Genomic DNA, 15091 nt, shown 5'->3' with positions numbered 1-15091 from the left:
ACCTTTTTCACTAGGAGGATGGTGAAACACTGGAATGCGTTACCTAGGGAGGTGGTAGAATCTCCTTCCTTAGAAGTTTTTAAGGTCAGGCTTGACAAAGCCCTGGCTGGGATGATTTAATTGGGGATTGGTCCTGCTTTGAGCAGGGGGTTGGACTAGATGACCTCCTGAGGTCCCTTCCAACCCTGATATTCTATGATTCTATGAAGTCCGTTACTTCTTGTCCTTTCCTCAGTGGATAAAGAGAACAATTTAGCACTCTCCTCTTTATAACAACCTTTTATGTACTTGCTGACTTATGTCTCCCCTCAGTTTTCTCTTCTCCAGACTAAACAAATCTGATTGAGAAATATATTTTCTCCATCTTTCCTCAGTGGTCATGTTTTCTGGACCTTTAATAATTTTTTATTTGCTCTCCTCTGGACGTTCTCCAATATGCCCACATCTTTCCCAAAGTTTTGTGCCCAGAACAGGATACAGTATTATAGTTGAGGCCTTATCAGTGCTGAGTAGAGTGAAAGAATGACTTCTTGCATCTTGCTTACAGCACTCCTGCTTATACATGCCAGAATGATGTTCGCGTTTTTTGCAACAGTATTAAATTGTTGAGTCCTATTTAGTTTATGATCCACTCCAACCCCCAGATCCTTTTCAGCAGTACTCCTCCATAGGCATTTCCCATTTTGTATTTGTGAAACTGATTATTCTTTCCTACATGCAGTACTTTGCATTTGTCCTTACTGCATTTCATGCTATTTATTTCAGACTGTTTTTCCAGTTTGCCAGGATCATTTTTAATTCTAACGCTGTCCTTCAAAGCGCTTACAGCCCCTCCCATCTTGGTATTGTCTGCAAACTTTATAAGTGTACTCCCTATGCCAGGGGAGGGAAAACTTTTTGGCCCGAGGGCCACCTCTGGGAATAGAAATTGCATGATGGGCCATGAATGCTCACAAAATTGGGGTTGGGATATGGGAGGAGAACGAACCCACGGTGAGGGCTCTGGTTGGGGGTGTGGGCTCTGGGGTGGGGCCAGAAATGAGGAGTTCACAGTGCGGGAGGGGACTCCAGGCTGGGGTGGGGGAGTGGGGTGCGGGGGGGGAGTGAGGGCTCTGGCTGGGGGTGTGGGCTCTGGTGTGCAGCTGGGGGTGAGGAGTTTGGGGTGTAGGAGGGTGCTCTGGGCTGGGACCAAGGGGTTCGGAGGGTGGGAGGGGGATCAGGGCTGGGCCAGGGGGTTGGGGTGCAGGAAGAGGCTCAGGGGTGCAGGCTTCAGGCGGCGCTTACCTCAAGCATCTCCTGGAAACAGTGGCATGTCCCTTCTCTGGCTCCTACCTGAGGCATGGCCCGGCAGCTCTGCACGCTGCCCCGTCCGCAGGCATCGCCCCTGCAGCTCCCATTGGCTGTGATTCCTGGCCAATGGTTGCTGTGGGGGCAGTGTGCAGAGCGGAGGACCTTGGCTTTCCCTGTGCATAGGAGCCAGAGGGGGAGCCATGTCACTGCTTCTGGGAGCTGTGTGGCTTGGTCCCTGACCCTGCTGCCCGGCTGGAGCACTGGAGGGGGCCGTGCTGCTGCTTCCAGGAGCTGAGTGGAGCAGCCCCCAACCCTGTGACATTATTGACATGAACTGTGACCGAATAGATCATTGTGGCAACCAAGGTCCTATAGTTGCACCAAATCTTGTACAAAGGAGGTCAAGTAAGGTGTCTATGGAAAGGTGGTAATTTGCTGGTTATGATTACTCTGTATGTGTGTATCATATTTGTATCTGAAGTTATGAATATTGGCTATGTACTTGTATCTCAATGTGTTTGATTCTAAGGAACATCAGTGAAGCATTTGGTCAGCTTCTTGAGAAAGGACCATTCTGAGTAAGTGCCCAGTCAAGAAACACTTAACTGACAATGGACTTGGGGAGATGCCACATCCACATCTGAGCTTTCCTGAGAATGTTCAAACTAGCATGTACACAATGGCATTGGCCTGCAAAAAGCAGAATCATTGATGGACATGTGAGTTGCCCAGGTGACTACAAACTCCACCTTGTTGCTGTGATTTTGCACAGAAGAACAAAGGGGTTTCCACCCACAAGAGAGAGAATATAAAAGGCCCTGGAAGCCTCTCCATTTTGTCTTCAGTTGGCCCAGGAGATGGCCTCTCTACCCCAAAGAGACACCTGAAAGAAACTGGAACAAAAGACAATAAATATGGGGGTGTGAGTGATTGCTGGACCCAGGCCATAAACTACAACGTCGGTCTGAAAAGGATTGGGCCCAGACTAGGAAGGAGTCTAGTCTGTGAGAGAAGCTTATTGGGACATCTCTGAGAGTGAGATTTACCTGTATTCAGTTTCCTACTGTATTAGGCTTAGACTTGCGTGTTTTGTTTTATTTTGCTTGGTAACTTCCTTTGTTCTGTCTGTTATTACTTGGAACCACTTAATTCCTACTCTTTATACTGAATAAAATCACTTTTGCTTATTAATTAACCCAGAGTAAGTAATCCAGGAAGTTTTTGGAAACTGTAGGGGACAATTTCCTGGTGCAAGTGCCGGAGGAACCAACTAGGGGCGGAGCTCTTCTTGACCTGCTGCTCACAAACTGGGAAGAATTAGTAGGGGAAGCAAAAGTGGATGGGAACCTGGGAGGCAGTGACCATGAGATGGTCGAGTTCAGGATCCTGACACAAGGAAGAAAGGAAAACAGCAGAATACGGACCCTGGACTTCAGAAAAGCAGACTTTGACTCCCTCCGGGAACTGATGGGCAGGATCCTGGGAGAATAACATGAGGGGGAAAGGAGTCCAGGAGAGCTGGCTGTATTTTAAAGAATCCTTATTGAGGTTACAGGGACAAACCATCCCGATGTGTAGAAAGAATAATAAATATGGCAGGCGACCAGCTTGGCTTGACAGTGAAATCCTTGCTGATCTTAAACACAAAAAAGAGGCTTACAAGAAGTGGAAGATTGGACAAATGACCAGGGACGAGTATAAAAATATTGCTCGGGCATGTAGGAATGAAATCAGGAAGGCGAAATCACACCCTGAGTTGCAGCTAGCAAGAGATGTTAAGAGTAACAAGAAGGGTTTCTTCAAGTATGTTGGCAACAAGAAGAAAGCCAAGGAAAGTGTGGGCCCCTTACTGAATGAGGGAGGCAACCTAGTGAGAGAGAATGTGGAAAAAGCTAATGTACTCAATGCTTTTTTTTGCCTCTGTCTTCACGAACAAAGTCAGCTCCCAGACTACTGCACTGGGCAGCACAGCATGGGGAGGAGGTGACCAGCCCTCTGTGGAGAAAGAAGTGGTTCGGGACTATTTAGAAAAGCTGGACGTGCACAAGTCCATGGGGCCGGATGCTTTGCATCCGGGAGTGCTAAAGGAATTGGCGGATGTGATTGCAGAGCCATTGGCCATTATCTTTGAAAACTCATGGCGATCGGGGGAAGTGCCGGAAGACTGGAAAAGGGCTAATGTAGTGCCAATCTTTAAAAAAGGGAAGAAGGAGGATCCTGGGAATTACAGGCCAGTCAGCCTCACCTCAGTCCCCGGAAAAATCATGGAGCGTGTCCTCAAGGAATCAATTCTGAAGAACTTAGAGGAGAGGAAAGTGATTAGGAACAGTCAGCATGGATTCACCAAGGGAAGGTCATGCCTGACTAATCTAATTGCCTTCTATGATGAGATAACTGGTTCTGTGGATGAAGGGAAAGCAGTGGACGTGTTATTCCTTGACTTTAGCAAAGCTTTTGACACGGTCTCCCACAGTATTCTTGTCAGCAAGTTAAAAAAGTATGGGCTGGATGGATGCACTACAAGGTGGGTAGAAAGTTGGCTAGATTGTCGGGCTCAACGGGTAGTGATCAATGGCTCCATGTCTAGTTGGCAGCTGGTATCTAGCGGAGTGCCCCAAGGGTCGGTCCTGGGGCTGGTTTTGTTCAATATCTTCATTAATGATCTGGAGGATGGTGTGGATTGCACCCTCAGCAAGTTTATGGATGACACTAAACCGGGAGGAGTGGTAGATACGGTGGCAGGTAGGGATAGGATACAGAGGGACCTAGACAAATTGGAGGATTGGACCAAAAGAAATCTGATGAGGTTCAATAAGGATAAGTGCAGAGTCCTGCACTTAGGACGGAAGAATCCAATGCACCGCTACAGACTAGGGACCGAATGGCTAGGCAGCAGTTCTGCAGAGAAGGAGCTAGCGGTGACAGTGGACGAGAAGCTGGATATGAGTCAACAGTGTGCCCTTGTTGCCAAGAAGGCCAATGGCATTTTGGGATGTATAAGTAGGGGCATAGCCAGCAGATCGAGGGACGTGATCGTTCCCCTCTATTCGACATTGGTGAGGCCTCATCTGGAGTACTGTGTCCAGTTTTGGGACCCACAGTAGAAGGAGGATTTGGAGAAATTGGAGAGAGTCCAGCGAAGGTCAACAAAAATGATTAGGGGTCTGGAACACATGACTTATGAGGAGAGGCTGAGGAAACTGGGATTGTTTAGTCTACGGAAGAGAAGAATGAGGGGGGATTTGATAGCTGCTTTTAACTACCTGAAAGGTGGATCCAAAGAGGATGGCTCTAGACTATTCTCAGTGATAGCAGGTGACAGGACAAGGAGTAATGGTCTCAAGTTGCAGTGGGGGAGGTTTAGGTTGGATAATAGGAAAAACTTTTTCACTAGGAGGGTGATGAAACACTGGAATGCGTTACCTAGGGAGGTGGTGGAATCCCCTTCCCTAGAAGTTTTTAAGGTCAGGCTTGACAAATCCCTGGCTGGGATGATTTAATTGGGGATTGCTCCTGCTCTGGGCAGGGGGTTGGACTAGATGACCTCCAGAGGTCCCTTCCAACTCTGATATTCTATGATTCTTTGAATTAATACCTAGGAGGGCATATCTCTCTATCAGTGTTATAGAGGGTGGACAATTTGAGTTTACCCTGTATAAGCTTTGTACGGAGTAGAACAGATTCATTTGGGGTTTAGGCTCCCAGAAAGACTGAATACTGGGTGCTGGGAAAGTCCCTGTTAACTGAGAAACCCCTGGACTAAGTGAATCTTAGTTTCTGTGCACTGCAGGGGGGCGTGACCCAACCTCTTTGTGCTGTAGCTGACTGGAGTGTCTAACTCAGCAAGATGGGAGTGGAGGGAAGCCTTCTCTAGCAGGGGGGTTTGCTCTCAGTGGTATCCCAGCACATCTAGTGACAGTCTTGAGGGAGTTTCTGTGACCCAACCCATCACAGACCCTGCTCCCCAGCTGGAGCACCAGAGAGGGCCATGCTGCTCCATCTGGGAGCCGCGTGGAGTGGCCCCTGACCCAGCTCCCTGGCTGGAGCGCCGAAGCTGGAGCTCGAGGGCCGGATTAAAATGGCTGAATAGACGACCCAGCAGAGATCTGAGGGGCCCCACTCGATATGCCGTTCCACCTTGGCTGTGAACCATTGACTTCTACTCTCTGACTATGGTTTTCCAACCAGTTGTGCATCCATCTTATTGTAGGGTCATCTAGTCTATATTTCCCTAGTTTGCTTAAGAGAAGGTCACGTGAGACAGTATCAGATGTCAAGTTATATAACAACTACTGCTTCCCCACATCCAAAAAGCTTGTTACTAGAGCCCTGCAAATCCATGGGTATCTGCTTTGTATCCGTGGATATCCAATCTGCAGGATTGGATGCGGATACACCTTTTTGTATCCATACAGGGCTCTACTTTTTACCCTGTCAAAGAAGGATATTAGGTTGGTTTGATCTGATTTCTTCTTGACAAATCCATGTTGACAGTTACATCTCACCTTATTTTCTTCAAGATGCTTAGAAACTGATTTTTTAAATTATTTGGTCCATTTTCTTTCCGGTTACCAAAATTAAACTGAGTGGTCTATAATTCCCTGGGCTGTCCTTATTCCCTTTTTATTGCTAGGTACTATATCAGAGAATTTGGGAGGATTGGTAGCAAGGAGGGTTGTGGGCAGTGGGAGGGAAGGAGGGAACACAAGGAGTGGTTGCTCCTCAGGTCCCAGGAGGTGGGGAAGGGTGAGAGCAGTTAGAGGAAGGATTATGGGGGTCATAGTGATTATCAGGGCTATCACTATCATAGTGATTATCAGCTGCCTCTCTGTGCCCTTCCTCGTCTCTGAGTGTCCCCCCTCAGCTGTCAGGCCTCATGCCTTTCCCACTCCTGCAGTGTCTTTGGGCCTCTCTCTGTAAGTAAGAAGCAGTTCCAGGTGGACTTCCTCTCTGGCTGGAGTCTTCATTTGCTGGGACATGGAATTGCCTGCTCTAGGTTTTAGGAGCCCCTTTGATCATCAGTGTCTGGCTGCATGTGTTCCTAGTAGACATGGGCACAGTTAAATCCCTCATGAGAAGAGTGTCCTGCACCTTTGAGCACCTGGAGAGCTGGCCCCAGGATTCTACTGCTTTAAAATGGGCTGGAGTTAAAAGAACTCTTTTGGTGCGTGACAAATGTCCCATAAATTCACTGATCTCACTGGTCTTCTTTCCTCTGAACAGGGTTTCCAGTTTCCAAATCTGATGTCATCTCCCAGCTGGAACGAGGGGAAGAGCCATGGGCCCCAGATCTCCAGGGCTCAGAGGAAAGAGAAATCCTGAGAGGCAGCTGCACAGGTGAGGGATCATTAAACCAACTCAGAATCTGTCATTGCCTGAAGGAACCAGCTGGGATTACCAACAAAAACCTTGTGAGCTCTCTGAGTTCAAGATTGCCCCCAGGGGTGTCATATCCTCAGGGCAGATACTGTTCATGGCTTCCTACCCATCCTAACTCTTGGCAGTAGCTCCCTTCCCCCTAAGTGTTTGGATGAGATCTGGATGCAGAACTGATCACCTCCTCTCGCCCCTTTGGGGAAGAGTTTGGGGAAATTCAGTGCCTAATTTTTTTTCCTTCTCCAATTGTTTTCTTGGTTTGTTCTCGCCTTTTCCATTCCTGTTTCTTCAGTTTTTCTTTCTCTGTCCCGGCAGGTGATGGGATTGTGAGTAAGACCATGGAGCAGAATCTTCCGCAGGAAGATGATGAGCAAGTGGAATCACATGGGGTATTATTGCAAAGATGCAAGGGGAGTGTGTCCAGGAGCTGTGAGCAGGGAAAAGCCTTTGAGAGTCAGTACAGGCCAGGGAAGTGGCAGGGAAACCAGCCAAGGCAGAAAGTTGGTAAATCTGTTAATTATCGGGGAACTCACAAAGGCCTCAAGGAAACCACGGCCCAGCAGAGAATCCTGATGGGAGAGAGAAATAACACATGCATTGAGTGTGGGAAAAAGCTCAGTAGGCGCTCAAGCCTTATTAGACATCTGAGACTCCACGCAGGAGAACGACTCCATGAATGCTGTGAGTGCGGGAAAACCTTCACTCAAAGTTCACACTTTATTAAACATCAGAGGAGCCACAGGGGGGAGAAACCCTACAAATGCTGTGAGTGTGGGAAAACCTTCGCTCGGAGCTCAGTCTTTATTAACCATCAGAGAATCCACACAGGGGAGAAACCTTATAAATGCTGTCAGTGCGGGAAAACCTTCACACAGAGCTCAAACCTTATTACACATCAGAGGAGCCACACAGGGGAGAAACCTTATGTATGCTGTGAGTGCGGGAAAACCTTTGCTTGGAACTCAAACCTTACTAGACATCAAAAGATCCACACAGGGGAGAAGCCCTGCTGTGAATGTGGGAAAACCTTCACTAATAGCTCAACCCTTATTAAACATCAGAGAATCCACACAGGGGAGAAACCCTATGAATGCTGTGAGTGCCAGAAAACCTTCACTAAGCCCTCAACCCTTATTGAACATCAGAGGATCCACACCGGGGAGAAACCCTATGAATGCTGTGAGTGCGGGAAAACCTTTGCTTGGCGTTCCACCCTTGTTACACATCAGAGGATCCACAGAGGGGAGAAACCCTATGAATGCTGTGAGTGTGGGAAAACCTTCACTCTGTCTGCAGACCTTATAAGACATCAGAGAATCCACACAGGGGAGAAACCCTATGAATGCTGTGAGTGTGGGAAAACCTTCCCTCAGTGCTCAACCCTTACTGAACATCAGAGGATCCACACAGGGGAGAAACCCTATGAATGCTGTGAGTGCGGGAAAACCTTTGCTTGGAGCTCAAACCTTATTACACACAGGAGGATCCACACAGGGGAGAAACCCTATGAATGCTGTGAGTGCGGGAAAACCTTCGCTCGGAACTCACACCTTAGTAGACATCGGAGAAGTCATACTCAAGAGTGACTGTATGGATGCTGTGAGTGCAGGAAAACCTTTGCTCAGAGCTCGAACCTTATTACACATCAGAGCATCCATACAGTGTGGGAAATTCTTCTATCAGAACTCAGCCCTTTTTTATAATCAGAGAAGCTGCAAGGGAGATAAACACTTTAAAACCCTTGTCTATGGCTAAGGAAAGATTTTTGTTTTCCTTTTGCTAGTTCCCACATAGTGAGTTTTAAGGCAGCATTTGTGGCACTGTGGTATCTCAGCTCCCCCGTCTGAGTTGTCTGCTTTTCCCTGTTGCAGCTCACCCTTTCTTGGAGTGAATCCCAGGGCTGGATTTACACCTTACACACTTCTAGGCACAGCATCTTCAGTGCCCACCCTGCCTACAGTTGACCTTCATGTTGCACACAGTTTTAGAGCGGTAAGGCGCCCCTAGAACACTGGAGCCCCTAGGTATACTCCTTCTGTGCCTAATTGGAAATCCGGCCCTGGTGAATCCCACAGTATTTTTAATCAACTCCTTTGTCCTGTGTCATGGAAGTGTGTTTTCCTCCAACATGAATGTCCATCAGCCCCAGGTGGGGGAACCAGGAATGACCTCTACCAGGTACCTGGAGGTTAAATCTACCTGCGCCTTGACTCCACTAGGTTTTCCATGGAGTTAGCTAGATTAAGTTAGTGATCCTGATGTAAAACCACAACTATTTTTTCAGTAAAGAAAATAGCCCATGTATAACAGTCAGGGTAATGTAGCAAATTCCTCACAATCTGACACAACCTCCATCACTTCTCCTAGTCTAACCAAATTAAGAACATCACATTTATACTTTTCCTCCCACTGCAAAGTGATTGTTAGTCACCAGGTTCCCCACTAGGGACAAATTGTCTCATTCCCAGGTTTTCTCACATTGCACTGGTTTGTGCTGAACAGCAGTTGGGTTTTATACCATTTTTCTCATTTTAAATATATTTAAATATAACAAAGACAAGGAGTAGGGATAGGGGGAAGTGTTTTTTCAGCTTCTGTGATACCTGAAGAAGTGGTGAGTTAGAGGGAGTCCGACCTTCCAAATTAGCCCAGCAACATTTCCATTGTTTGAGCCATGTAGAATTTATCTTCTGCACCTCTTCTACTTAATGTGTCATATGATTCAGGGTTCTCAGCCCTCTGCTTGGGGATCACACTTTGTTTTCTTTGATCCCAAAACAGTAATTTAGGGCCTGAGATGAAAGTGTCACAGAGCTGGAAGGGGAATTTGAATGGCTCTCAAACACAGTGAGATCATTTGTTGTTTAAATCCCAGTTTCCAACTGTTGGCAAAGCATGTTAGAATCATAGAACTGGAAGGGACCTCGAGAGGTCATCTAGTCCAGTCCCCTGCATTCAAGGCAGGACTAAGTATTATCTAGACCATCCCTGACAGGTGTTTGTCCAATCTGCTCTTAAAAATCCCCAATGATGGAGATTCCATAACCTCCCTAGGCAGTTTATTCCAGTGCTTAACCACTCTGACAGTTAGGAAGTTTTTCCCAATATCCAACCTAAACCACCCTTGCTGCAATTTAAACCCATTGCTTCTTGCCCTGTCCTCAGAGGTTAAGAAGAACAATTTTTCTCCGTCCTCCTTGTAACAACCTTTTATGTATTTGAAAACTGTTATCATGTCCCCTCTCAGTCTTCTCTTCTCCAGACTAAACAAACCCATTTTTTTCAATCTTCCATCATAGATCATGTTTTCTAGATCTTTAATCATTTTTGTTGCTCTTCTCTGGACTTTCTCCAGTTTGTCCACATCTTTCCTGAAATGTGGTGCCCAGAACTGGACACAATACTCCAGTTGAGGCCTAATCAGCACAGAGTAGAAGGAAGAATTACTTCTCATGTCTTGCTTACAATACCCCTGCTACTACATCCCAGAATAATGTTTGCTTTTTTTGCAACAGTGTTACACTGTTGAATCATATTTAGCTTGTGATCCACTATGACCCCCAGATCCCTTTCCACAGTAGTCCTTCCTAGGCAGTCATTTCCCGTTTTGTATGTGTACAGCTGATTGTTCCTTCCTAAGTGGAGTACTCTGTATTTGTCCTTATTGAATTTCATCCTATTTACTTCACACCATTTCTCCAGTATGTCCAGATCATTTTGAATTATAATCTAGTTCCTCCAAAGCACGTGCAACCCCTCCCAGTTTGGTATTATCCGCAAACTTTATAAGTGTACTCTCTATGCCATTATCTAAATAATTGATGAAGATATTGAACTGATCCCTGGGGGACCACACTCATTATGCAATTCCAGCATAACTGTGAACTACTGATAACTACTCTCTGGGAACGATTTTCCAACCTTATGCACCCACCTTATAGTAGCTCCATCGAGGTTGTATTTCCCTAGTTTGTTTATGAGAAGGTCATGTGATACAGGATCAAAAGCGTTACTAAAGTCAAGATATACCACATCTACTGCTTCCTCCCTTTCCACATGGCTTGTTACCCTGTCAAAGAAAGCTATCAGCTTGGTTTGACACAATTTGTTCTTGACAAATCCATGCTGATGGTTACTTATCACCTCATTATCTTCTAGGTGTTTTCAAATTGATTTCTTAATTATTTGCTGTATCATCTTTCCAGGTACAGAAGTTAAGCTGACTGGTCTGTAATTCCCCGGGTTGTCCTTATTTCCCTTTTTATAGATGGGAAATATATTTGCCCTTTTCCAGTCTTCTGGAATGTCTCCCGTGTTCCATGACTTTTCAAAGACAATTGCTAATGGCTCAGATATCTCCCCAGTCAGTTCCTTGAGTATTCTAGGATGCATGTCATCAGGCCCTGGTGATATGAAGACATCTAACTTGTCTAAGTAATTTTTCACTTCTTCTTTCCCTATTTTAGGCTCTGATCCTACCTCATTTTCACTGGCATTCACTATGTTAGATGTCCAATCACCACCAACCTGTTGTAGGACTTTTCCTACTGAGATGGGATTGTTTGCAGATGGGAAGGTTGGCTGGGTTTTTGTTTGTTTGTTTCCACATTACTATGGTGCTAGAACTTTTGTAAATAATAAGGCTCAGTAGTGAAGCGGATTTGAATGGATCAGAGGAGAATGCAATGGGAGAATCTCTTGTCCTGATTCTGAGTCATCACATTTAACCTGCTCTGGCATTTCTAGTTATATGAAAATGGATGTATCTTATACCTCTCTGTTGTTACCCCAAAATTTGGACCCAAGGCACCCCAGTAATGGCTTTCCTATAACTGTAAACCATTTGTCAATTTGGCTCATCTCAATGCGTAACAGGAGGTGGCCTGCCTTAGAGGAATTGCGTGGGTTTTACCAGGGAGTTTGTCTCTGATCCTCTGAGGACTCCCCAGAAAAGACTAGTTCTGTTAACCCATGAGAGGACACGGATGTAGCCTTCCACTCAAAGGACTGATGTTCAAGCAGTAATTCTTTGAAAACAAAGTAACATTTATTTAAAGGAAATATTCAGTTACCATACATTTAATAGTTCTAAGAAAGAACGCACTGTGATACATAACACATAGCCCATAGTACAGTGGCATTGCATTTAGAAATCATATAGTAAGGTGACGCAATAGACTACACAAACCACATAGCAGATACAATGTTGCAAAGCATGGTACACATCAACCCCTTATACATATGTATAAAACAACATTACAATATCTACACATTGAATGACCACCAACCAGTCACAACTGTGCTTCTGATCCCAGCCCTCTTTATTGCATTCCAGTTCTCTGACTCCCAATCAGCACCTAGGTCCAGTACAGTGAGAAGTTATTTAAAAACTTTTCTCACTAAACAAAATGTTCTTCTGAACCCCAAAGGGCCAGCACATTGCCAGGTCAATATTAGGTTGGACCTTACGCAAAATACTACGGTTCCAGTCAGTCCTTTAGTAACCAAAACTAAAGGTTTATTTTAAAAGAAATAAAAAGAGAGTTGTTAAATGTTTAAAGCACTCAGATACATACAGTGACTTGAGAGTCCATGTATCGGGTTCTTAGGAGTATTGGTGAGTTGCTGGCTTGAAAGTCCCTCTGGAAGACATCCACAGCTTGAATGGTCATTCAGTCCTTTGTTCAATGCTTCAGCTTGTAGAGGAGTTGTTCCAGAGGTAGGGAGCAGGACTGAAGACAAAATGGAGACGATGCAGTTGCCCTTTATATTCCTTTTACCATGTGGCTTGTACTTCCTGTGTCCCAAACACAAGCTTCTCAGCACATCACATGGAAAAGCCTTAGAGTTCTGTCCACCAGCCTGCCCCTACATACCTTGCTGACTCATAAGGTGTATCCTCTGGCTCCTTTCCGTGGGTTCGTTCTACCGCTGATGACCTTTGATGGGCCATTGAACGGGCTAGGCAGTGCTGATGCCAATCTGTCTGGGGGTTTCACTCAGAAACACGGCTCAAGTTTGGAAATACAAATATACTATACATATCTATAACTCACAATACAAAGGTGATACAAACATCAATAAGATTATCATATTTGGCAAATTGTAATATTTTTTCAGATACCTTACATGGCATATCTGGTAAGATTCCTTGCAATTTTATAATATTGGTATCAACAGTATCATAAAATGTCTCCCATATTCCATTCAGCATCATACCCCCCCCCATGCAAAATTGATGCAGAAAGTGGTGTCCCTAGACACTGCTGAATGCATCATAGGAATTTCCCATTTTTAGTTTTATATTACTACAGCTTCTAACCCAATATTAGACGTATCACTGTATAACAGAAATGGCTTATCAAAATCATGTGTGACTAAATCAGGCTCTTTATATAAAGCTTCTTTCATTTTCTGAACATTTTTCTCCTCTGATGTTGCTCTAATGTAGTTGTGAATGCTCTAAAGTGGAATTACCTTGGCATTTAGTTATGACAGCAATGTGGTAGTGGGCCTCATAGAATATCAGGGTTGGAAGGGACCTCAGAAGGTCATCTAGTCCAACCCCCTGCTCGAAGCAGGACCAAGTCCCAGTTAAATCATCCCAGCCAGGGCTTGGCCTCAGTTTCCCTCTTCATCAGCAAATTAGGTTTGTAATGGCTTTCCTGCTGTGAAAAGTTCTAAAATTGCTTACAAGTATCAGCTGTAACTTTTCACTGTTATAAGGCTTTCTAGCATATAGTGGGTTTTCATTCAAAGATACAGCATGACCATACGGGCCTTTGAAATGGTGTGTGTTTTCAGGTACTGTTCCCAATATGTTTAAAGGCTTTTCATCAAGGTCATACACATTGTATCTTCATATGAGGGTTCACATCAAAATCAAATTCATCAGAAGGCTTAACCTTAACAGTAACACCAAATTTGTTTCAAGTGAGTAGTCAGTGTTTGTAAGTATCCTGGTCATATGATGCCTTTTGTTTCACTGAATCCATTGGGCAGCCATGTGTGTCCTGTGTACTAATAGCTATGGGCAGATGTGATGCATGGCTAGAAAAGGTTAAACATCCTGCAAAATAAATAACCCTCAAAAGACTTGTGGGGAGATAATGTTTTTGTTTTTGTGTATTTACATATGTATGAGAAGGGTCGACAGTGTAATCAACAGTCCCTGTCTATGCTGTATTCTGATAATTCAGAGGTCAAAGGATCATACTGTCATTTAAATGAATTGTAAACACGGGATATCTTGGTATTCATCTCTCTTCGAAATGTACTGTGAATGGTGGAGAAGCAAGCAAATGGCCCTATGTTAATTGGTATAGCTAAGTACTGGTGATGGACCTCGTACAAAGTCATCCTAATTACAGTTCGTTCACTGAGGAACTCCAACTTGTGAAAAGAAATGACATTGTCTAAAAGATCCTTGGGTCCTGATTCTGTCATCTCAGATCTGCTTAGGCTTCATCAGGGGAAGTCTAAGTCGCAAGACTGAGGTGCCAGTTATGCTGGTACGCCCTGAATATGAGATTTGGACATAAAACTATCACCTATGAACTATTTTCTGAAAGAACTCTTTGCAACTACAAAGCTCACCATCTTTTCTATGAATCTGAACTTCAATTAACTGAACTCTATGTCTGTATGTATATTGATCTTTTAACTATTCTCTCTCTCTCTCTCTCTCTCTCATTTTTTAATAAATTTTAGTTTAGTTAATAAGAATTGGCTGTATTGTGTATTTGGGTAAGATCTGAAACATTCATTAACCTGGGATGTAATGTTTCCGATCTGTTGGGACTGGTAGAACCTTTTCTTTTATATGATGAAATAAGATTTACAGAAATTGCCATCATAGTTAATGTGGGTTCCTGGATGGAGGCCTAAGGCTGGATCACATTAAGGAAACTGTTGTTTGGACTTCTGAGTAACCAGTAAGGTAATAAAGAAGCTGTTTTACACTGTCTTGGTAAATCTAAATACTGGAATATCCACCAGCTTTATGGTGATTGTCTGTCCCCTTCTTTGCAGTTCACCCTAATTGAGTGACCATGGCTGGAGTAGTCAGTGTTTGTAAGTATCTTGGTCATATGCTAATAGCTATGGGCAGTTCTTCCCTCTCCCTTGTCAGCCAGCTAGTTTGTATCAATCCAGACAGGAGCTGTCAGATTCCCATCATTGTGCATATCTCAAAATTTTATTTCCCTTTTTAGGGTTAACTCATTCTTCCCATCAGCAGGATTGGGTCCATCCCCCTCCCTCCCCATCTTTCTCTTAGAGCAGGGGTGGGCAAACTTTTTGGCTTGAGGGCCACATCGGGGTGCAAAACTGTATGGAGGGCCGGGTAGGGAAGGCTGTGCCCCCCAAACAGCCTGACCCCCGCCCCCTCCCACTTCCTGCCCACTGACTGTCCCCATCAGAACCC

At 44.8% G+C, this 15091-nt stretch overlaps 1 protein-coding gene across 1 annotated transcript in view; it reads left to right on the top strand.

Moving 5' to 3' along the window:
* The window catches only part of LOC102938172 (zinc finger protein 501), a 29158-nt gene extending 14767 nt beyond the window's left edge, over positions 1–14391 (top strand). Inside the window, exons 4-5 of the mRNA XM_043541926.1 lie at positions 6514–6627; positions 6982–14391. Of these exons, the coding sequence (XP_043397861.1) occupies positions 6514–6627; positions 6982–8252 (1385 nt within the window). The 3' untranslated portion in view covers positions 8253–14391. The remainder of the gene's footprint in view (positions 1–6513; positions 6628–6981) is intronic.
* The last annotated feature ends 700 nt before the right edge of the window (positions 14392–15091 follow it).

The sequence above is a fragment of the Chelonia mydas genome, chromosome 3 (genome assembly GCF_015237465.2).
Source record: "Chelonia mydas isolate rCheMyd1 chromosome 3, rCheMyd1.pri.v2, whole genome shotgun sequence".
NCBI lineage: Eukaryota > Metazoa > Chordata > Testudines > Cheloniidae > Chelonia > Chelonia mydas.
The sequence above is the reverse complement of the archived record's forward strand: the minus strand, read 5'-3'. Positions and strand labels throughout refer to the sequence as shown.